At 34.7% G+C, this 25434-nt stretch overlaps 1 protein-coding gene across 2 annotated transcripts; it reads left to right on the forward strand.

Annotated features, from left to right (window-relative positions):
• The first annotated feature begins 5118 nt into the window (after nucleotides 1-5118).
• LOC149774503 (2-phosphoxylose phosphatase 1-like) lies at nucleotides 5119-18914 on the forward strand. 2 transcript variants are annotated; one of them, XM_089945148.1, is made up of 3 exons: nucleotides 5119-5235; nucleotides 10123-10335; nucleotides 17113-18914. In XM_089945148.1, exons 2-3 carry the CDS (start codon nucleotides 10239-10241, stop codon nucleotides 18330-18332), a joined length of 1317 nt encoding a protein of 438 aa, XP_089801274.1. In that variant the 5' UTR covers nucleotides 5119-5235; nucleotides 10123-10238; the 3' UTR covers nucleotides 18333-18914. The 2 variants fall into 2 exon arrangements, with proteins under 2 accessions (XP_089801274.1, XP_089801273.1); XM_089945147.1 differs by lacking the exon at nucleotides 5119-5235 and adding an exon at nucleotides 7538-7619.
• The last annotated feature ends 6520 nt before the right edge of the window (nucleotides 18915-25434 follow it).

The raw sequence follows: 25434 nt of genomic DNA on the forward strand, positions 1-25434 counted from the left end.
CTTACAGTGTTGTGAATTAAATCCCAAATAATCCTAAATTTTCTATCATAAGTCCAAACGTATAAAATGTTCTGAATGAATTCCAATAGTCTAGAATATATTGATGTATCACAGTTATATAATCCAGAATGTCTTTGAATGAATCGACAAAAGTCCCCAAAAAGTGTGGTTATCAAGTTAATGATTACTTTAGTAATTGCAACGAAATATTTCAATAAGAACACAACTACAGACTCTGATCATTGATTCTCAAAGACTGATACAAAACAGGAATGAATAATTGATAACCAAACCTCTCTTCATATTCAAACTGTCACCTGACCTATGACGCAACATAATGTTTTGGAAAACTGATAATTTCTAAACAAAAAATTCACTAATTCGTAAACAAGGTCAAAAATTGAACTTAAATTCAGTAAATATCTTATTTACCACCTACAATCATAAATAATAGTTACATATGTAATCATGTTAATTGCAACTTCACATTATATTAAAGTACAATCTGCAATCATAGAAAAAAATTAGCACGCAGTTTAGATATGCATAACATTTCCATTGACATGAAACACGAAATAATGGCCTTTAATAAAATTCACAAAATTTCCTAATTCCTTGTGAGCACCTGACAATAATTTACCTGCGATTAAAATAGAAACCCGCGATTTATATTTTTTCTCTTAACGGGGGGAGGGGTGTAGGCTGGTAGGCGGGTCAAAACTATTCGGACCATGTTTATGTATTGCTAATAACGTTTGTTTATTGTGTTACATTTAAGTTTGTGACTCCGACATATTTGTACACGTACATGGTGATTGCAGTTACATTTAAGTGTATGTCTCTGGCACATTTCTTCAAGTATGTAGCATTTACGGTTTCAGATTTTTCAGATGCTGAGATCATTCAAGTTGTGTTCTGCTGCCATCTGCCGTACGTGTGTAATACTTTGGGCACTAAGAAAAAGAAAGAGTCTTACTTGCTTTGTACTATGGCTAGCGATTATGCTATTTCTATGTAAGTACTGTAGATCTAAACTGTTTGACCTTGACCCTTTAGAAGAATGTTGAAGAACCACAACCACCAAACCCCACCATCACAAAAAAAAACAAAAACAAAAACAAAAAAAAAAAAAACAAGTTCAGCTTTTAAAGGATTGTACTGCATATATATCAAAAAAGATTATATGGGACGCGAATACATTTGAGGGTAAATGAAACAAACAAAAAATATCGTAATCAGATTTAATGCTAATTTGTTTTCCCTCAAGTTATATACGCTGAAAATGAACACATTACATCTGTCAGGGGTCCCACCGCCGAAGAAGAATTTTTTTTGGTGTAATTCATTGGTACTTACTGGAAATTTATTCCTAGGGCCCACAAATCCGGTCCGCATGACCAGGAGATCTATCTATATATCTTATCTATCTATCTCCTGCATCAACCTCTTATTTTCGGTATTCTGTGCCTGTGAGTGCCAGTGTTAAGCAAGTAAATCATATGTCAATTACTATATATATATATATATATATATATATATATATATATATATATATATATATATATGTCTGTGTGTGTAAATGCAATACAAATCCAGTGATAAATACTTCGTGTTTATAGATAACAATGCTAAGTTCTTGCGAAAATTTAAAAGCGAAAAGGAGCAGAGATGCGATAAATCCTGATTCATTTAGTCGTTTTGTATTGAGTCACCACCCAAGATAATACAGCATCTTAGTGAAACTCTCTCTCTCTCCCTCTCTCTCTCTCTCTCTCTCTCTCTGCATTTTGCCTTATTATATATTATTACATGTTGCATGTATAGTGGACTCAGTTATGAAGAAGCTACGCTCGAAGATTCTTTCATGAATGCTGGTTATGGTTCGCATTGTGTGTATGTCCTTGTTGTTGTTGTTGCCCATGTTAAGACGATACTCAAACATAAATTTTAAAATCAATAATTGTATGGCCCCTTGCATGACAGCTTCGACCATATAGGTGTATCTACACTAACTGTTTTTCTGTCTCTTAATGGGGGCCCCTGGTGACCATGTATAAACATATATTGTGCTGAAAAACGGCGTTAAGCCCTATAACAATAACAACAACTATCTAGGTTAGGCTAGGCTATACATGGCGGCCAGTATAACTGATGAAGAACCGTGGAAAACCCAGGGAAGAACCACCGACCCACGAGAAGCTACTGGCAGGCTTTCCCACGTATCCATGCTAGCCGAGCTTTGGACTCGAACCCACGCAGACAGGGGTGAGATGGCAGTGATCCGGAACGGTGAGCGCTTTAGACCACTCGGCCACTCGGGTCCCCCAACTGTCCCTTAATGAATGTCATAATTTATGACTTGATTCGTACCCGCCTAACCCTCTGTCGCAAATAGGGTTATGATCAATGATCCAGCAGGTTTTTAATCTGAGCGTATTCGAAAAACTTAAACATTTCTGATCTCCAAATGGCAAATGATATCATCATATACCATAAAATATGGAACATGAATTACATTCAAATCTATCCTGAGACATATCGTTTCTTCATCGATATCCCCCACAACAACAACAATAATAATAAAAATAATAATAATTACATTTATTTGCAAAAGGTGGCGTAATTGGCTAATATCTAATTTACATTATGACCATGCAATTAAAATAAATATACAATTGTTGTTGTTGTAGTAGGATATAACGCCATTTTTCAGCACACGATAGGCTATACATGGCGGCCAGTATTAATGGTGGAGGAAGAACCCGGAAAACCCCCGGAAAGAACCACCGACCCACGAGAAGCTACTGGCAAGCTTTCTCACTTGCCCACATTAGCCGAATCCGAGACTCGAACTCACGCAGACAGAGGTGTGATGGCAGTTATCCATAACGGAGATCGTTTTAGACCACTCGGCCGCTCGGGGCCACGACAAATATACAATAAACTTATATCTAATAAATATCTTCTTTTAAAAAGAAACGTCTACAACGTTCTTATCAACTGCATAAAATAAAACAAATATAACACATTATACAAAGTTAACTTACTGCTATCACAAATATGTAGCACAGCTAACATTTACAAAGGGTATGCAGTCACAACATTAGTATCTACCATTATAATAACTACAGTGGCATAGTTTCGTAAAATCTGAATGTATCTGAGCTTCTGTAATGTCATGCTACGTACGTTTTCATAAAACTACACGCATAAACAAACTATAAAATACTCTGCCCGAACTTTTGGCATATATAAATTATCGTTTGCATTCAACCGTGTATTCCTTGTGCTCTTGCTTCCTACAAACTTAAAAATACTAAGATATTTACTAAATTATTTAATATCTTGAAAGTCAGCTTCTCCTAAAAGATAATACATTCGTCATCTGGCATCCATCTAACACTGGTGAAAAGAGATGATGTGGGTGCTACAATATCCTGGAAATCACAATGGATGTCCTTGTTTGTGAGTTGTAAAGTGTCATGTTTACCCCGACCCAGACTAGCCCAGTTGAAACATGTATAATCAAGGTAATTCTGACGGGTCATTGTTTGATGTCGAACATTGCCGAAGGCTAGCACTAATCCGTTACGTAAGATTGTTGTGGCTAGAATCGAAGGACCGGACATCAGAGTTGCGAGGCGCCCGATAGCCAGTTATCACCTAGGTGTCGAAATGTTTCCAAGATCAAAAGAAATTGCCTGAAGAAGTGGGAGTGTCCTAACTTCTTTCCCCTGCAAACAGACAGACAGGTTGAACTGGCCGCTAAGACGATTGGACAGGGGCACAGCGCCACCCAATCAGAATCGAGATGGGGGGAGACCTTGATTTGGGTAGAATGATATCCCTGCGTTTCCCGGCAAAAGTTAGTTCGCTGAGAGAAATTACCCAGAGAAGAGGTTAGCGTAACTCCGAATAGCCATTCGTTATTGGCGGGAAAATCTTAGAGCGGGAAATTCTAAGTACAGAAAGCTTCAAAAGGTCAGTAGATATTTGTTCGGTCTTTGTGGAATGCGACTGCATTTTAATTGTAGGTCGTATGTATACTTTATTAGTACTAGAATCGTAGTACGAAGAATTACTTTGTTTTGTTAATATGTTTGCATATTTTGAAGAAATGAGTTGATATTTGTAAAGAATTATATAGCTTGCCAGCCGTCGTAAGAGTTAATATTGTAATTTACTATGTGAGTATTTTATAGTAGACTAACACATATGTTCATATGATTATAAATTTTGCCATTGTTGAATATTTGTAATGTACAGACATGCGTCTGAATTTGTCAGATTGTAGTACGATGAGATTAAATATATATGTGCATATACTGACGTGACGCAATGTATTGATGTCTGTATAACAATTCGCTGATACTGTGTTATTACGCCATTGTTTACCCTGCAAGAAGTGTGTGGGAATTTCGATGTGTATGCATGCGCGGCCGAAACAGTGACAGCTATCTGATGGTTAATTGTCGTTATAGTGTGAGGTGAGGTTCGATAAAACATTTGTTAACGCCTTGTGGTTTTTCACAGGAAGCTTTGAGGGACAGACCAGTTAAAGTTTGGTCCCGTTGTCTCGGATAGAGAGACGGAGGAAAGGAGGGAAGGAGAAGAAAGGAGGAGTTGAAGTCTGGGAGCGGAATTGGAGGAGGAGATAATAGAGAGGGAAAGGAGAAGAAAGGAGAAGTTGAAGTCTGGAGCGAAATTGTAGGAGGAGATAGTAGAGAGGGAAACGGAGACAAAGGAGGAGTTAGAGGAATGGAAAGAAGGAAGGAATCAGCGGGAAAGAAATAGATGAGTAGATGCAAGGACGGGGGAAAATCGAACTCACACTGTAAATCACTGGATGAATTAGGCTGTCACTTGGTCGAGGGAAAGACGAGTGATTGGAAGTTATCGTTTTTAAATTATCACATTTATTAAATTGTTATTGATTGAATTTCATCTTCGTGTTCTCTATAATTTAACCGTCGGCATTGCTGACTGGGGACTCAGAGCTGTAAATCTACATCATCACTAATTTAACTTTCTAACCTAACGAGCCAGGGTGGAACTTTCAATTTAATTTAATTAAATTATATTGGGAGAGCCCCACCCCAATACGACAGAACGTCACATAAAGTCTCCAGATCTAAGAAGAATTTCGGGCTTCTCTCCACACTATACGGCAGTAGATAAAATGTGGAAAACAGCTGTGTTTGTACACTGTTTGAATCAAATGATGCGACATAAAACGTCTAATTCTTTTTAAAATTCCCGTTTTCTTATCTACTTTAGTAAATATTGTTTTAAAATGACTGAGCATGGTCAATATTTATCTATAAAGATACCTTCAAAGTTTGGCATATATAGTAGTTTATATTTTTTTTACTCAGTACAATTTTCTATAATTTGGTGATCGCTGTGTTGAGAAGAGTGTTTTCTGTAAATTTAAGCAAAGTTAATTGTCATACATCCATTTTAAAAAATCCATTATCATTCTTATTTTATTTGCTCTTAATACAAACTAAATTTGTATCGTTTACGTTTCGCGATGCGTCAGTTGCACTCAGAGATGCTGGAAATGTTTGAAGCACTTTGGAAAATCATTTACATATAATATGAAAAAGATGTCTTTTTTATATTTGTGTTGTCTTTTCTCCATGATTTCATGCCATGTTTATATAATTTCTATTATGTGAATTACCTTTGTCAATAAATGATGGTAGAAGTCGTGCCTACCCGACTAATGTCTTGCTTTTTTAAAATTATAAAAACAACATATTACATAGCTAATTTTTCTTTAATGTTGTAGATAATATATTATTTGTCTGCAGACATGTTTACCTAAATTGGAATTCAGTACATTGGTATTCCTCTCGAGAATTCCTGTTGTATCTGCTATTTGCCTCGTTCTTAGCTAAATTATTAGTAACAGACCTGATATTGTTGAGAACTTAGAATGTTCTAGAAATGATCTTTTGACCTCATCGTGTTCTTTATATTGTGACTTAGGTTTCTATATAAGGCAAGTAAAGCAGAAATTCTTCATTCCATCTCTTAACATCAGCCTTATTAATGAAATCAATTTCAGTTTTGTTTCCGTTAATATTTGAGAGGATTTACTTATTTAATTTATTCACTGAAATTACAAAGTGATCATTAATACTTTTCAGACTAAATCACTGTTTTGGGAGATTACTGTAAATTCATTCAAGGACATATTAGATTATATCAATGTGATGCATCAATACTGTTATCACATCGCCACATTCCAGGCTATTTGTACATCAGTACATTCAGGATTGTAATTCAATCGAAATATCACTGGAATTCATTCGGATTACTCTATACTTTTGAACATGTGATATAAATATTTGTACTATCTGTGATTTAATTCACATTACCGTAATTACTTTTTAAATTTTCATCTATTCTATGGAAATAAATTATTTTTTAAATGTTACAAAACTTGTTTGACTTTCGCGCTTTCCTGATACTTAGTTTAGAACCACAGAGTCGTAACTGAGGGCCTGGAATAGACCCCTAGGGCACTCCGGTAGAAATATTATTAAAATCCGAGACAGTAACGCTCCCGCTCACAGATTTACTCTGAAATTCATCGTAAAGGGGTTCTGCATCTTTATATACTGATAATATATGTAGTAATACGTTGCAATTTACAGCAACAAAAGCTGTAAGTAAGTCTAAGAATACAATTCCAGTCAATACTTTTTACGTAGTGATCAGTCAAACCAGTGGGTTCTTTTCGCATGAATGAATTGGACGAACGCCTGATTGCCACCTGGTAATCAGATGATGATGATGATGATGAAAAGTTATAAAATGAATTCAAAACCTGTTTCTAAAATTTTGCCAACGATAGGAAGAACAGATACATGTCTAAATTTGTCGGCACTCGATTTGTACCTAACTTAACTCGCTGGCGAAGGCATTATTTCGTGATATTTTACACTAAAATCTTAATTGAATTCAACTATTCGTCTATTTAACAGGCTGTCGTCACAGTGTGATAACCCAGACCATCAGCTACTACGATTACTTTCCGGGACCGATTAAACCAATGCCATTCTAGCAAATTATTGGACACCTATGGGGGGGGGGGGAGGGGGCGCGTTTGATAAGTTTAGATTAAAGAGAAAAATAATTTTCGGAACTATGCAGCAAAATGAAATTCTACAATTATTGACAGCATTGAGTAGCTTTTTCCATATATTGATAAGTAGTTATTTTACAGCCAATGCAAACCGTTATAGTTTCTAAGAATGAACAAAAACATGACACCAAAATATAAGCAATTAATTTTACAAACCTTAAGCTAAGATTAAGAGCGTTACTTGTTTTCTTTAAGAAAGATGTTTTCAAAATACATATGAGTTATTATATGTTTTCGTCTACCATTTAGATTATAAACTTGATGAGTATTATGTACATCAAACAGATTTTCAATTGAAAGAAACCTCGAATTGAAAGAAACCCCGAATTTCAGTGATATAATATTCCATTATAAAGTTTTAATGAATCAAACACGCACAGGAATTTGAAAGAGATGCTTCAACGAGTGAAACATCTGTTTATAGTCATATTAGTTTTTGCTATCCTTGGGTCTCTGTATACATGTAAGAACCTCATTATAAATTTATTTATATGTTACTTTCCATTTTTTATAATGTGAAGATCACAGGTTGTTTTTGCAAATAGCCTTTTAACGCTCACCTTTCACAGTTTTGCAAGCTGTACACTATTCAACCGGAGTAACGGGCGAAGCAGTGTCCACAGTACTGCAGAGAGCATAGTTTTTGGTGTTTGACGACACAGCAACATAAATAAGTGAATTAGTGCCAGACAATATGAGTAAATTGCCATTTCGAAGTACAAACCACGGTAGTTGATCCGATTGTAGGATTCTAGCTATCAATGTTGTCTGTGAATCTGGCATACAGACCTCAGGACCCAAGTAGCTCCTTCGGATTGCATTGTTACAGCTCCAAAAATAGTTGTAATTTAAAAAAATTAAAAAATAGAAATATGCTTGAATACAACTATTTTGGAAAAACGTGTATCTCTTATGGAGAACTGGCCCAATAATTGAAAGTTCAAACAGCAAAGGCCAGTGTTTTTTCTTTACTCATACAAGGACATGAAGATATATAGTGATTCAAAACTCAAATCGCCATTTGTTTTACATTCACTATATCTATAAATTACTGGGCAAGATTACTGTGGTGCTTTTTACCAACAGTGCGTTGTGTAGTCTTTCGACTAACATATATTGACCATGTCACTTTAAAAAACATTCACCTAATGAACACTATCTTATACTGACTGACATGAAATCAACTATGTCCTATAACATGCAGTAACAAAACTGATTACATGGAGAAAGGTATCACATCAAAATTAAAAACAGCCTTCAGGATTTGTAGCACTTTTACTTTTGATGAACTTTAACCAAATTCAGATGTCAGTTAAAAAGAATCTACAGAGATGATCCATTTAGAACTTTCATATAAGGGACAAACACATGTACTTATTTGAATGATATTAATTTTATCTTAAAGCAGGCATCATAACCCAACACACTTTCATTCCACTTCTTAAATTGCTTTCACAATATAGTGAAATTTTGTAGGTACACATTATCAAACTGGGGCAGTGTGGTATTGATCTACAAATCCTGATGCCTGGTACAAAACAAAACCTTTTCACTGACGGTGGAGGAAATAGAAGCATAATTTTAAAAAATGCAAGAATATATTAGTGTCAGTTTAAACCCATATGAGAAATACTTTTGAAAATGATAGGTAAAAATACAGTGTTTCAAATAGATAAAGAACTATCGAAGTTTGACTTCTTTAAATGTTGCTACTTCATTGTCATTGACTTTGATAATGCCATACTTGCCACATTCTGGATAATGAAGGGGTTCAGCAGGCTGAGATGCAAGAAATATCTGCAAAACGTGGAGGATTGTCAGAAAGGGTATTTGAGGGGAGTTCCCCTCCCATGGGGTGGGGACATTTTTCCCCTAGCAACATTGTATATGACATGATGGTATCCAATCAACGATATGGGTGATTTGGGCTAACTGCAATTCCGATCCCCCAGTTATGTTAAACTCGGTTAATAAATAAAGGAATTACACAGTGAATACAAATAACTTATTAAACAAATAAGTTTATATGCTTGCCAAGAGTCAGAAGGAGAGATAAATAAAGCATGTAAATATATATGGCTATAATTTTGTTTTCTAATGAGCAAAATCTACTTTGCATGTATTGAACATGAAAAGCCAGCCAGCTATTCAGGCACTTAATGGGGTGTGGAAAAATAATGCAACATCCCAAAACCATGAATGTTTTCTGATATTTAAAATGGACATTTTCATAACAAGTTGTAAAACATTATTTATATACACTTTTTGTATTCTACAAATCAGAGGTAGCTAAATGCTTTGAGGCAATAATGAGACTGTTGGCATGCACTGATCCATTAAAGCTTTGAATTGGTTTTCACTATGAAAATGAAAACAATTAGGAATTATGAAGTTGAAGAATTGTACAGGTCTGAGTTTTGAAAGTACCCTGATAAATCCTAGGATTGTTCATAGAAAATGGCTCCAAAGGCCTATTCATCACGTCTTGATCGATGATACTTAATACTTCACATGCTAACTTTTGTGTAGGTATGGGGACAGCTGCATCTATGGGGATATTATATCTGTCTGCTTGTATCTGTGTCCATTACTGCATCACTTCCAACTGCTTTTAGGAAATTCATGAAACTTGGTTGCTACCATATTTTGTCCATGTGGCAAATATGTTCAAGAGGGGTATGGTTTTGAGCTCCCAACCCAGGGATCACTGGGAAGGGGTCAAAGGTCAAATGTACATGCGTAGAAATCATTTACTTTTGGGATGTGTTGGAACTAAACTTTGTAAATAAAGAAAGACACCAGAAAATATATGTAAAGGATTTTATGGTCATTATACCCCCCTCCCCCACATAGGTTGTTGAGAAAATGCAGAAGGAAGAAAGGGCAATATGCAATAATTTTTATGTGTGAGGATTTTCTATGACAACCCACTAGAGAAACTCAAGTAATGATGTTTTTTCCCTCAGATTTGAAGCTCTCTGCTGATCAGAATGAGCCTAAAGAAGCATTCATTCTTGGACAGAAGTACCCAAGAAATAAAGTTGACAGGGTGGAAGGTAAAGAAAACAGTCAAATTCGTGAGATGAGGGAGACAAGGAAACCCGTCAAAAAGCCACATGAGCTGAAGCGAGTGGTGGAGTACTGTAACCCATCCCATCTTCCTGTAACTGGATCTGAAGGTCTCTGCTACATGTAGCACAGTACAACATTCATCACACCATTTCTCAGGACTATGTGGTCATACAGACACCATTTTGCTGGACTGTATGATCATACAGTCACCATTACTAAAGACTGTGTGATCACACAGACACCATTTCTCAGGACTGTCTGATCACACACACCATTTCTCAGGACTGTGATCACAGAGTAACATAGTATCCCAGGGATGCACCATTTATTCTGTATACAGTTTTTAATAGTTATCCAGACAACTAGTTATTATAGACAAAAAAACTAATGATTTCATCCAAAAAGCTGCCTGTGATACATTTTTACTGGATTTATTTTCACAATCTCCATCTGAGAATGTTAAATTGCTGAAATGGATATGTACTAAAAATATATAGTCTGGTAATCGGTATTTATGATATTTTCATTGTCTTGCTTCCATTGGTAGATGGCAAGATCTTGTGGCATTTTTCAATCTCCATTATTGTATGTGTATATTTTTTATGATGTCTCATTAAGAACATAATAAAGAGTTACCCTTCTTGTCTACCATCCATCCATCCATCTGCTTAAGTTTTGTATTTACTTCATTTTTGTCTTGTGTAAAGTGAAGCATATACTAAAAGCGTGGTTATCCATCTTACAATCTATTTGACCATTTTGGGTTCACACAATAACTTTAGCTCTAGATTATGAACATTTTCCATACTTTATGGATGGCTTGCATTTAGTGCAAGAACGTTGTGTACAATTTTGGGGGGCAAAAGGTCAAAGTCTGTGCAAAAATGTTTTTGTTTTTTATTTTCACAAGAACTTATGTTCTGCTTAAAGAATATTTACCAAGGTTTATTGGATGATTTGACCATAGAGATAGGAAGAGGCCTGTTAATTTTAGTTTGAAATGTCAAATAGTAAGGTCATTGTGACTTGGAGATGAAGGGGCCCCGAGTGGCCGAGTAGTCTAAAGTGCTCTCCGTTATGGATCACTGCCATCTCACCTCTGTCTGCTTGGGTTTGAGTCTCGGATTCAGCCAATGTGGGTATGTGAGTAAGTTTGCCAGTAGCTTCTCGTGGGTCGGTGGTTCTTTCTGGTGTTTTCCCAGGTTCTTCCTCCACCTTTAATACTGGCCGCCATGTATAGCCTATCATGTGCTGAAAAATGGTGTTAAACCCTACAACAACACCAACTTGGAGATGATAAATTGTTGTTGCACAATAACTTTATTTCTAGATTATGTTCCTTGACCAACTATTTGTGCATAGCTTTCATCTGGGGGGGGGGGGGTAATGAAGAAGCCTATTGTTTATGAAATCAGAAGATTGAATGTCAAGGTTACTATGGTAAAAGATGAAATATGTTTTTTTCGATGAAACTTTTATTGTATATCATGAATCTTAAGCAAAATTTGAGAAATTTTAAAAAAAGGAAACAACAAAGCCTGTTTATTTTTAGGGTAAAATTGTTTAAGATCACTGTCATTTAAAGAAAAAATATTGTTTCCCCCCAAAAAAAAATTACTTTAATTTCTAGACCACATAACATGAGCAAATATTTTGGATGGCATATGTTTAAGGTAAGAAAGAAGCATAGATTTGATGGTCAAATGTCTTGATTACTGTGACTCAAAGAAAAATGGTTTCTGCACAATAATATTTGTTCCAGAGTTAGAACCTTTATTAAATTTTGTAGAAGGCTTGTACTTGGGATAAGACAAACCTTTATATTTGGGAATATATATATATATATATATATATATATATATATATATATATATATATATATATATATAGGTCAGGTCAGTGGTCAAGGTCATAGAAAGTCACATAAGAAAATGATAGCAGGCAGATTCAGTTCTAGACCCTATATCATGACCAAACATTATTAGTGTTTTTTGCATGGGATAAGAAAGAAACATACTAGGGGGTCAGAATGTTCAAGGTCAAAGTCATATGACACAATAAGAATGTTTATGTAAAGCAATTTTAATTGCACACCACATTTAGTGTTTGACATAGGCCTTATGGATGGCACTGTCATACTATTCTATTCCCATACTTTTCTGTATTTTGCAAGCCTTATTTTCAGATATATTATCCTTTCTTCAGTTACAAAATGGCCCTTCCCTTTTCTCTTGCAAATAAAATTGTAGCTTATGTGCTTGATTTTAATTTGTATGATTGTAAGTGGCAATAACATTGTGCCCAGAACTTAGGGTATACATTGTGTATGCTGATTAACACCACCTGGAGATGCATTAAGGTCATTGTTTTTTTTTAACTGCTTGTGGCTGTGTGTTCAATCACAGTGTTTTCCCCAAGTCATTTTACTATTGTATGACACTACGCTATGCTCCTCTTATCCCCTGCCAGGATCTTATTTTTCTTGCTCTTTTTTTAGTTGCATAATGCATAACTAAAAAAAAGTTATAGCATTTTTTAAAACTGCTTACTTAGTGGAAATGGTGCATGGTGGTGCTTATTTACTCAGTTTAATTTTCAGTATTTGTTATGATCATAAGGGGCACTATACTGATGCTATGAGCTTATGCTATACACTGTGTGGCAGGTCAATGTTAATTTGAACCACACAGTGGTACTTAAAGAAGGTCTTTTTTACTGGAACTGAACTGCTTGTGGCAGTGTGTACACATTTAAAATGTTTCCACATACAGTTGAGTAGATATGATTAAAGAGATTATCTTTTCCAGCCTGAATTGACTTTGCAGCCAATGACTGGGTGTAGTCAGATTTGGTTATTCTACACTGACATGCTGATTTTGTTTCCACTTATACAGGAAGTTATGAAAACCAAAGTGGAATACCATAGCATTTTAATCTAAGCCTTTCAGAAAGAGGGTGTTGTTCACAGAAACGTTATATCAGATTTTGGTTGTTGTCAGTCAATACTTTAATGATGTGTTTATTGGTACAAAAGGAAAACATAACCAATAATTACGAAGGACTACTGTATTCGCAAATTGACAAAATCAAAGGGTAGACTTATAGGTTACTGATTGGTTATAGCATTATTTTCCAGAGGTATATCTAATGAACTAGTAAACACAGATCCTGCCCCTCAGTAAATTAAGTCATAGTTCATTTAAGGAATTTAAAGGGCACATGAAAAAAGAACAAATAGAAGCCTAGTCAAATGAAGAAATGGTATACATGTCACCCATAGTCACTGTAATTAATGATGCTATTAGTACAAGATTTTAAGTTTTACCTAATCATGAATTCAATTTCCTTTCAAAGCATTACTGCTACCTGTAAATTCTGCTTAGGAAAGATGAGAAAAGAAAATAGAAAATCAATACTGAGTAAGAGTAGATCGAGAATTGTACGCAGTAGTGAGTAAGACCTTATCAGGAATTTTACTGAGTAGTGAGTAAGACCATATCAAAGATTTTACAGAGTATTAAGACCATATCAAAGATTTTACAGAGTATTAAGACCAAATCAAAGATTTTACTGAGTATTAAGACCATATTAAAGATTTTACAGAGTATTAAGACCATATTAAAGATTTTACAGAGTACTAAGACCATATTAAAGATTTTACAGAGTACTAAGACCATATTCAAGATTTTACAGAGTACTAAGACCATATTAAAGATTTTACAGAGTACTAAGACCATATTACAGATTTTACAGAGTACTAAGACCATATTAAAGATTTTACAGAGTACTAAGACCATATTCAAGACTTTACAGAGTATTAAGACCAAATCAAAGATTTTACTGAGTATTAAGACCATATTAAAGATTTTACAGAGTACTAAGACCATATTAAAGATTTTACAGAGTATTAAGACCATATCAAAGATTTTACGGAGTATTAAGACCAAATCAAAGATTTTACAGAGTACTAAGACCATATTAAAGATTTTACAGAGTACTAAGACCATATTAAAGATTTTACAGAGTATTAAGACCATATCAAAGATTTTATGGAGTATTAAGACCATATCAAAGATTTTACAGAGTATTAAGACCATATCAAAGATTTTACAGAGTAGTCAGTAAAACCATGGAAAGAATTTTGCTGAGTAGTCAGTAAGACCATAGCATTTGGTTCCATTACTATATCATTGTATAAAATCTAGGTATATAGTGTCATTACCATATTATATTATAAAATGTAGCATATAGTGTCATTACCATATCACATTATAAAATGTAGCATATAGTTCCATTACTATATCATAGTATAAAATGTAGCATATAGTAACATTACCATATCACAGTATAAAATGTAGGCATACAGTGTCATTACCATATCATAGTATGAAATGTAGGCACATAGTGTCATTACCATATCACATTATAAAGTTTAGTTATATAGTAACATTGCCATATCATAGTATAAAATGTAGGCATACAGTGTCATTACCATATCATAGTATAAAATATAGGCATATATAGTCATTAACATATAGTATAAAATGTAGCATATAGTGTCATTACCATATCACAGTATAAAATGTATGCATATAGTGGCATTACCATATCACAGTATAAAATCTAGGCACATATAGTCAATACCATATCATAGTATAAAATGTAGGCATATAGTAACATTACCATATCATAGTATAAAATGTAGGCATATAGTGTCATTAGGTCTATCATAGTATAAAATGTAGACATATAATGTCATTACCATATCACAGTATAAAATGTATGCATGTAGTGGCATTACCATATCACAGTATAAAATGTATGCATATAGTGGCATTATCATATCAGATTATAAAATGTAGGCATATAGTAACATTACCATATCATAGTATAGAATGTAGGCATATAGTGGCATTATCATATCAGATTATAAAATGTAGGCATATAGTGTCATTACCATATCATAGTATAAAATGTAGGCATATAGTGTCATTACCATATCATAGTATAAAATGTAGGCATATAGTGTCATTACCATATCATAGTATAAAATGTAGGCATATAATGTCATTACCATATCACAGTATAAAATGTATGCATATAGTGGCATTATCATATCAGATTATAAAATGTAGGCATATAGTAACATTACCATATCATAGTATAAAATGTAGGCATATAGTGTCATTACCATATCATAGTATAAAATGTAGGCATATAGTGTCATTACCATATCATAGTATAAAATGTAGGCATATAATGTCATTACCATATCACAGTATAAAATGTATGCATATAGTGGCATTATCATATCAGATTATAAAATGTAGGCATATAGTAACATTACCATATCACAGTATAAAATATAGGCATATAGTGTCATTACCATATCATAGTATAAAATGTAGGCATATAATGTCATTACCATATCACAGTATAAAATGTATGCATATAGTGGCATTATCATAAAAGATTATAAAATGTAGGCATATAGTAACATTACCATATCACAGTATAAAATATAGGCATATAGTGTCATTACCATATCATAGTATAAAATGTAGGCATATAATGTCATTACCATATCATAGTATGAAATGTAGGCATATAATGTCATTACCATATCACAGTATAAAATGTAGGCATATAATGTCATTACCATATCATGATATAAAATGTATGCATATAGTGTCATTACCATATCATAGTATAAAATCTAGGCATATAGTGTCATTAGGTCTCACAGGACAGTTTATCTGGTGAATTTTCATCCAACAATGACCATTTACAGAAAAATGAGAATAATTTTACACTGAAGATACAAATAAAAACAAAATAATGATTTTTGTATAAAGCATACATGTGAGATTTTGACTGCAGTAATCAGGTTAATTCCTGATGCAACTGGTGGTTTTTATACTGAACCAACACTGCCACCAACCCCTAAATTTTAAATTCATTTTTGACAAGAAATAGCTATTTTGAATATTTTTCTGTGACAAGGCAGCTAAAAGAATCAGTATGTGCCTTATGTATGAATAAAGTTCACTAGTACTTTAACAAATTAGCATACTTTTCATCACCCTCAACCATCAAAGTAAATCTAAACCACATTATAGATTTAGCTTATGTGTGAATTTATAAATGCTATGCTTGTGATAATTAGGTTCATGCCTTCTACCTTAAAAATTAGGGGGGTGTCAGAATATGAAACTATCCAGTGAGACCTTACCATGTCATAGTATACAATGTAGGCATATCGTGCCATTACCATCTAGCATATAGGCATTTACTAACATTACATTCTCATAATATCAAGTGTAGTGATATAGTACTGTTACCATATTACAGTATACAGCACCATTATCATATCACAGTATAAAATTTAGTGATATAGTACTGTTACCATATCGCAGTATAAAATGTAATGATATAGTACTGTTACCATATGACAGTATAGAATGTAGTGATATAGTACTTTTACCATATCACAGTATAAAATGTAGGGATATAGTACTGTTACCATATTACAGTATAAAATGTAGTGATATAGTACTGTTACCATATTACAGTATAAAATGTAGGGATATAGTACTGTTACTATATCACAGTGTATATTACCATTACTGTATTACAATAAAATCTAGGCATATAGTACTGTTATCTTATCAGTATAAACTATATAAGATTTAGGCATATATTACCATAATGTATAGCAATATAAGGTTTAGACATCTAGTATCATCACCATATCACATTATAAAGGACCATTACCATATGACAGTAAAAATCAGTGGTTGATATATTTGGGATATTTAAACTAAGTACATCAAAACAAGTTTTTCTTACAGAGAAATACATATTTGTCTTTACTCTTTTTTCAGGCCTAAGTCCTGCAGAATTCAAGCTGGTGCAGGTGCATGTGTTTATTCGACATGGAGAAAGGGCCCCTATGCATACCATTAAGGGTTATAAACCACCTCCAATCAGATGCATGTTTGATCACACAATGGCTGGAAATAACAAAAAATTCCATGAATTTCTTCCCACAATGTACAAATACTATGGAACGCAGACAAAAGCAAAGCGATTTCAGAACTGGTCACTCTTTCCAAAGAGACCATTATGTGATGGTGGGTCACTGCTGACTGGTGTAGGTGCTTTACAGCATTTGAAGAATGGTTACTTTCTGAGCCAAAAATATATGAACCAATCAACTTTATTTGATCAAAATAAATCTATTATTACACAAGCTTATGTTCGAACTACAGAATACTCGAGGACATATCAAAGCATGATTGCTTTTATGTATGGATTTTTACCTGAATTTGATCTTACTTTGTTGAACTTTGAACCATCAGATAATCTCCGGTTTTGCTCTGCACAGAAGGCTAAGATTGCAACATGTACTTGCAAAGCAAAGGATCGACTGAAGTCAAAAGATAATTTTTCTCACTTATTTCATACCAATAACACTGAATATGGTAATATACAAGCAGAATTAGCAGAAATCTTCAAGGTTAAACCAAGCCAGCTGCCAAAAATAGGTGTGATTCTTGATGTTTTAATGACACAGTTGTGTCATAGGCATCCATTGTATTGTAATGATGAAAACAAATGTCTGTCAGTTCCCTTAATTGATGCTTTATGGAAGTTACAAAATGCAGAAACAACAGCAAAGGCAAGATATGATGAAAATTATAGGAAAACTTGTCGCTTAGAGATGCACCCAGTGCTACTGGAGATAGCGCACAGATTTTCAGATGTTAAACAAGGAAAGAAAACTTCAAAATTTGTTCTCTATTCTGGCCATGACTATACATTGACACCGCTTCTGCATTCGCTTAGCATTTTTGATGGAAAATGGCCAGGTTTTGCATCTAGAGTAGTTATAGAGTTGTATTCCTATTTACAATACCCCAACAGTAAGAAGAATTTCTATCTGAAATTTTTTTATAATGGAAAGGACTTAACTGAAGAAGTGATATTTTGTAGAGGCAAAACTTTTCAAGGAATGTGCAAATTAAAATTTTATTTAGATTTTATTTTTGAAGAAAGTCTGCAAGAATTTGGTTATAACTCATATGAAGAAGCCTGCAAGTGAGATAGATTCTTGTTTTTATAAAGCATGTACATTATGTGTGTGTGTGTGTGTGTGTGTGTATGTATGTGTGTGTATATATATATATATATATATATATATATATATATATATATATATATATATATCATGGATCCTGAAATTATTTTGGTGCTTTTAGGAAATTGTTTTTCTTAAAATTCATGTGCCAGGCAGATATTTGGAATATTAAATACAAAACCTCTAAAGATATAAAAAAAAAACAGAAGCAAAAAAGAAAATGTTGATATACTTAATATTCACATGTTATACTTACCCCCCTCCCAGTTGCCATTAGGTGACATACTTTATCAATGTAAGTTTTCACTCTGTACAGGTAACAATGAGTCTGTCACCTGAGGATTCTCAGAAAATATTAATTATCTTGTATTTTTAACAATGGTGGCTTTATTTTGTAATTTTCATGTTTTAAGTTTGTGATGGATTTATCTTCAGCCATGTTAATTTTTGTTTATCATGTTTTAAATTGTCTACTAGGTATTATAAGTTTGATTTTTATGTTATTGCTTGATGTTTACTACTTGCTTTGTGTAGAATTGCTATTGTTTTTACCTATTGTATGTTTTTATGCCTCAGCTGCAGCTGCTAGGTCAGTAGAATGTTTGCTTCATAATCCAAGCGTTGTGGGTTTGATACCCACTTTGGCCTGCCTGGGGTGGGCTCTGTCTGACCTTGGAGAAGCATTTTTCCCTATTTCATTGGCATAATATAGCCAATAATTTGTTATAAGTGCATTGAAAACCAGTCAAATATTTGTATAACTTAGCTGTTTTTTATCGTCATTGTAACTAAGCAATATTGCATGAAACATAACAAGTTCAAACTGTCTGAGGACATGCATGAGACCGGTCTTGGGTGTATAAAATGGACTTCTTTGTTGCATAAGATGATCAGATGAGACTTGGTCTTCAATACTTTGGATCCAGCTGGCTATCCAGCCATGTTTCACTATTTATAATTAAAGGCTGGTTCCTGCAATTAGCTAGATCACAGATGGGCTTGTCATTTCATCTTACATGAGCTATTTTGGAAACCTTGTTAGTCAATATGTTCACAAAGCCATCCCACTGATCTAATCGCTGTTAGTTGCCTGTCCACTGGTTCAGTTGACAGGCACATTTTACAGTTTTTCCCTTAGGTATGTACTAACACGTTACTTTTGACAAATCCATCCAATGGACACAATATGTGCCGATGTGGAAGGATTACCAGATGAGGATAACCCAGAGACAATACAGGGATAGCCTCAACCAGATTTAAACCCTTATCCTACCAAGGAAAAGACTAAGTTTTCAGTTTTATTCAAAGAGATTATAGAATCTTATTTCCTACTGAATGCCATTCCCCTCCTGGTATTAAGGCATTATTAATGTGACTTGTGAAGATGACCATCACACATTGTTTACTCTGTGAATAACGTAAGAGAAAATATGGAATCTCAGGAACTTCCATACCTTTTACAGGAAAAATCAGCCACCTCTTTATGTAACATACATTTGGAAATGTATCATGTGGAAGTCCCACACCTACATAAAGTTGTACTGGCATGGTGTTTTCAGCTTTTCTCCTAAGTTGTTCACCAAGTGTTTCAAGTAACCTTGAAGCCATGAAGCTAGTTCAAAATATTGTGACAATTTCATCCTTGTTTGGCCAGGCAGCTCTGACTATTTATGTGCAGTCTTTGTCTTGGTACTGAGACATGCCTCCATACATTCACTGTCACTTGTCCAACACCCTGTGACTTTATGTTCAAATTCAAATCTCTCCTTATTATTAGGAGGCTGAGCAAACCAAGCTAGGAAGCAGGCTGCACAGGAATTGTCTCAATAACTTTCCCTTTTCTTCCTTTTGTTATTATTAGTTTCAGACCACTGCCAGAATGAGAATCTATTCTCAGCCCAGTGCCGATATGACCACTGCCAGAATGAAAAAACATTTGGGCCTTTATCAACTGCAGTGATTTCAACTGTAGCAACACTATTAACAAAAGAAGTCTTCCCATTATGGTTTGTTGTATGATATAGGGGAGAGGAAACTCATTTTCTCTTCTCTCAGGCCTCCAAGCAAAAATCAATGACCTGTAGCCTTTGCTGCCACTGATGTGCCAGACTTCTTCTCTTTTGACAAACATGAATGGATCTGTTTCCAGAAAACAGCTGGGTGATCCACATTGTGTCAGAGGGAATAAGGATTTTATTATTTCATCCCTCTTCCCATTTCATATTCTCCATTGATGGCAGGGGACCTGACTGGTTCAGAAAAGCTGATCTTGGTAGAGAAGAATTGTTAAATTGTTCATCAAACAAGTGGTGAAGATGGAGATTGTATGCAATCTGGACACCCCAGATGCCTATTCTCACCTATTTTCCAAGACCCAATGGAAAACTTCAATTGGTAACTGATTTAAGGTGCCCCAACAAGATCATAGCAATTCCCAAAAATGGAGACAGGTAATTATGAGGGAGAACCAGGTTTGCTGTCAGCCTCAGTTTGAGAGATGCCTAATGTCACATTCCAGTTCACTATCTGTCACTCAAGTTCATCCGGTTTTCTTTTATGTGGAACCATCTGTAAGTTTCAGGGATTTCTTTTTGAAGTATGTCAGTCCATAGATATTCATCAAGATCATTAAGACTGTCTCCTGCTTTAGACAAGCCTTAACAGTGGCATTGGTAGCATAATGTGATAAATTCAATTTTGGTACAAGATTTGAACTGGATGCCTTCTTTCATCTCACAACTCATTGCCAGACTTTAGTCCTGGAATTTCTGATTCATCAAACTTTTGGTGCATTTACCTTCCAAAGAGCATTGGTTGTCAAGGTCACTTAGTTGGTCTCCAAGAATGTTTGGGTTTCTGTGAGAATTTGTGCAACTTGGACTTTTCATTGTGACTGCAGTCCTTCATATAGGCTGTAAATTCATGTTTCCTTTGTGAATGACTTTTAATATATTGGCATCCTTTTTCTGGTTGTTTCAGTCATTATATTCAGACATTTGTTGATGTAAAGTAATTCTGTTGTCTTTGTTAGAATTGGAATTGATGTTTTAGTAGGTGTTCCTCTGTAAACCTCTCAGCCAGAGGTTAAGGCATGTTTGGATGTCAATATGCAAGATTGACCAACTGTTGTCTTTTTTCCTACAGTCAGTGGCAATTGGAGGTTGGAGGAGAGGGTACTGACAGATGCTTTGATATGTAAGCTATAACAAATGCTCGTCATTCATGACGGGATCTGCTTTTCAGAAAGATTGTTTTCACAATGGTAAACATTTTGGTGGCAGTCAGTTACCTCTACAAACAAGGGAGACGCAAATTCTGGATTTTCTTCCATGATGCTCCAAGGCCAAGAATATTCAGCATTATGTTACTTGCAGAATTTAACCCTGAAGAGAAGGGAACCAGTCTGACCTTGTAGAGGCCTGCTTAATCTAATTATGTGCATTAGTTTGCTGGGATATGCTGCTTTGTTAAGAAAACTGGTTGCACAGGGCTAGATTTCATGGTAATCCTTGTTTGCTGCCTCTTTCATAGGAGAATTGGTCATCCCTGTTTCATGAGGATTGCTGTTAAGTCTCCTGATGGGTTACCAAAGTCAGAGGTGCATTTTCCTCATCCTCTTTCCTATCTCCTGACATGAATGTGATTGGGTAATGTATTCAGTGGAGAAAAGAAATTTGTATAGGAGTTTTTGAAAAAATGTGGTGTCCCATTTGTAGACAGTTATATGAGTTCAGTTTAAATAGCATTCTATTTTTGCAGGTGTAATAGGACATCCTGGAATATTAGGGTTCGATCTTTGGACAAGACAGTGCTATACCAAGATTCATTTGATTGTTGCATCTGATTTAAAGGTTGCATTACTTTAAAACTTGAAACTTTCTTATCTTTATACTATCCAGACTATAACTGTAATATCTATGAAAGGAAACTTTTCTGAGATACCTTTATAATTATCTCCCCTATCTCCACTAAGCAGCTACTTTAGGTATTGTACTGGATTTTTTCAGAAAAATAAATTTCAGTTATTGGCCCCTTCATTATCTTATATCAGATATTCATCTCTTTCCACCTGGCACAAAATATTCTGTTTTAGGGAGGAAATAAATGACAAAATGCTGTTTTTTTTTCAATAAAGTATTATGGCAGCTTTTTTTACATTTGCAACATACAGCCATTCAAGTATTGCAATTCATGTAATGTCACTGGATGTGCATGACTGTATAAATATTGTATCATTTTACTCATTTATTTACTTAATTATATACATGTAAAAATATGCTCAAAAACTTCTTGTGGTGTTTGGTTCTGTGTTGTTAGTGTTTGATCTCTTCTACTTACCATCTGAATGTGTTATTCATTGTTATATCCATTTCTACATGTTTTGATGTGATTGACCAAGCAACCTACATGTAAGTCAAGAATGTGAATGACTCAGTTTGTTTAGGCTTGGACTGTAATTGCTCAGGTCCTCCAAGTATTCTCTTTGTAAAGGAGACTTTTTATGTATTTCACATTTCATTATTGAATTAAAATAAAAAATTGGAAGAACAGGTGTTTACTATGAAATTATTTCCTTTGATATTTGTCCCAGAGTAATATCATTGTATTAGTTTGTCCACTCCACCTACTCAGGCTTTATGTCATGCAAAGGCATCTGGGACAAAAAAATATGAATGGATCTCTACCAGCTCCAGATAGACAATTTAGAAGCCCCACCCTTAAAGTACATACCATATGTACTTGTTTACAAGTCGAGTCAAACTGCAAACAACAAAGATCCTGAACTGCCGTAACATAATGCACCTGCATATGTGGGCCTATGCTGCTTGTTCTACTGATAACTCCTTACAAACTGCATAGACCCAGATCTAATGGCACATTGTGCAGTTTGCAGTTGGACTCATTTTATAAGTGAGTATATACAGAAATATGGCTTCTGATGATACAGGTATAAGCTTACTGATATACACCATATCTGACTGAAATTGGATCAGAAACAAAAAGCAGGGGTGGGCAAAATATGGACTGGATCCAGCCAATGACCAGGTTTTATCTATTAATTTACATCATAGGGTATAGCTTTAAAAATCACTCATCCAAACTGTGCCCAGGAGGAAGTTGCCTATGCATGTTCTAGAGTGTTCACTGCTGCTGATGAATGGATGACAGACAAAAGACCATACCATAAACTCACCTGGCAAAACGCAAGATGAGCTGAAAAGCTAAAACATTAAACCAAATTTGTCAAAAAGCATCCTGGCATAAAGACTATTTCAATCCATACAAAGCATGCTGAGCAGGATTCAAATATGGCTGCATTTCTAAAATAAAAAAAATCATCAAATTACTCCTTCTGAAGTTGAGTCCTTCAGTGGAACTGATGATCTACTGACCAAAACAAAATTCCAGGAATCCAACTTAGGACGGTTTCTTCTTTCAAACTGTTGAGTTTTGAAACCAACTCTGATATTCGTGAACATCAGCATTTTCAAGATGGCCACCATGGAAGCCATATTAGATGTTAGATGGCACTGTTTTCATTTAGGACCACCTACACATCACAAATTATATTGATACGACCATCAATTTAAGAGTAGCTATAACAAGATTTTCAAGACAGCCATCATAGCAGAAACACTGCATGCAAGATCAGCACCATTTTCATTTTGGACCAACTAGGCATCATAGAAATCTTTTAGCGAAAACCCCATGATGGCTGTCCTTGCTAGAGGAGTAGAGACAAGTTTTTAAGATAGCCACAATGACAGCCATATTGGAGGTCATGATATATTAAAACTGCACAAGACTTCTGGTGAAAACCCAATGTTGATATAACTTTCTTTATAGAAGGATTAGGGATAAGAAGATTTTCAAAATGGCTGCCATGGTGGCAATACTGGATGTCAGATCAAGACCAGTTCCGTTAGTGACCAAATAGACATCACAAAAACCCTTCTTGTGAAAATCCATTTCAATATGGTAATGCATGCAGGGGGAGTAGTGATCAGATTTGAAAGAAGGTCATGCTGGCAGCCATAATGGAGGTCAGATTAGAACCAGTTTCATTTAGAGCCAAAGAGACATCCTACAAAGTATTCTGGTGAAAATTCCTGGTCTGTATGATTTTTGATTCAAGAGGAGTAGTTAAGAAGATTTTCAAGATACATGGTTTTCACCATTACAGTGGTCATATTGGATGTAACATTATTTTCATTTAGTAGGACCAACTAGATAACACAAAAGTCTTTGGTGGAAGCACATGTGAAAATTAACATCATACAGTATAAAGATCTTCAAGTAGTATAAACAAAGGTTTCCAGATGACCACTACAGCATCCATATTGGATGTCCAAGCGAGACCATTTTAATTTAGGACCAACTAGATTTTGGGGTGAATGTGTGCATGTGTAAAGTTTCATGGCAGTCCTCCAAGCTGATAAGTGATAACAAACTTATGCATATAGACAGACAGACAGACAGTTAACAACAGGCCATTTCACAAGTTCTTGCCTATGACAGATATCATCCTTGCATGGAGGCCTTTAATGCTTGTAAAAATGATTATGATAGGTGGTCATGTATTTGTGACCATTGCAAAAAGCAGAAAAGCATAAATACTATATTTGAAAAATTGCTTACTTAGACCAAATTTGACTGAAAGTATCATGGCATTAAAGCTTCTCAAGTTGAAAAAATTGACCATTTTGATAAGAAAACTACTTTTGTCTCATATTTCAAATGTCATGCAAATCTAATTTAAAAAAATAATTTTGACACTAATGGAAGTTACATAATAAATAAATATGGAAAGCGTCCTAGTGTTCAATCTTAATGGTGACACATACTTTTACACAAGCTTTGCACAACCAGAATAATTACATTTTTTCAATCATGTGGGATACAAGACTGGACAGCACATTAGAATTTATAATAAACAACAGACTGAAAGCTTATGGTAGACAGAGTTAATCTGTTAATTCTGGTTACATTTTGATGTGGCTATTTGAGTAAAGTGTATAACACATGAGCAGATCTCAACAGCTGACCTGGGCTGATACAAAGGCGG

Source organism: Sinohyriopsis cumingii, unplaced genomic scaffold (assembly GCF_028554795.1).
Source record: "Sinohyriopsis cumingii isolate HCF-2022 unplaced genomic scaffold, ASM2855479v2 utg000229l, whole genome shotgun sequence".
Taxonomy (NCBI): Eukaryota; Metazoa; Mollusca; class Bivalvia; order Unionida; family Unionidae; genus Sinohyriopsis; species Sinohyriopsis cumingii.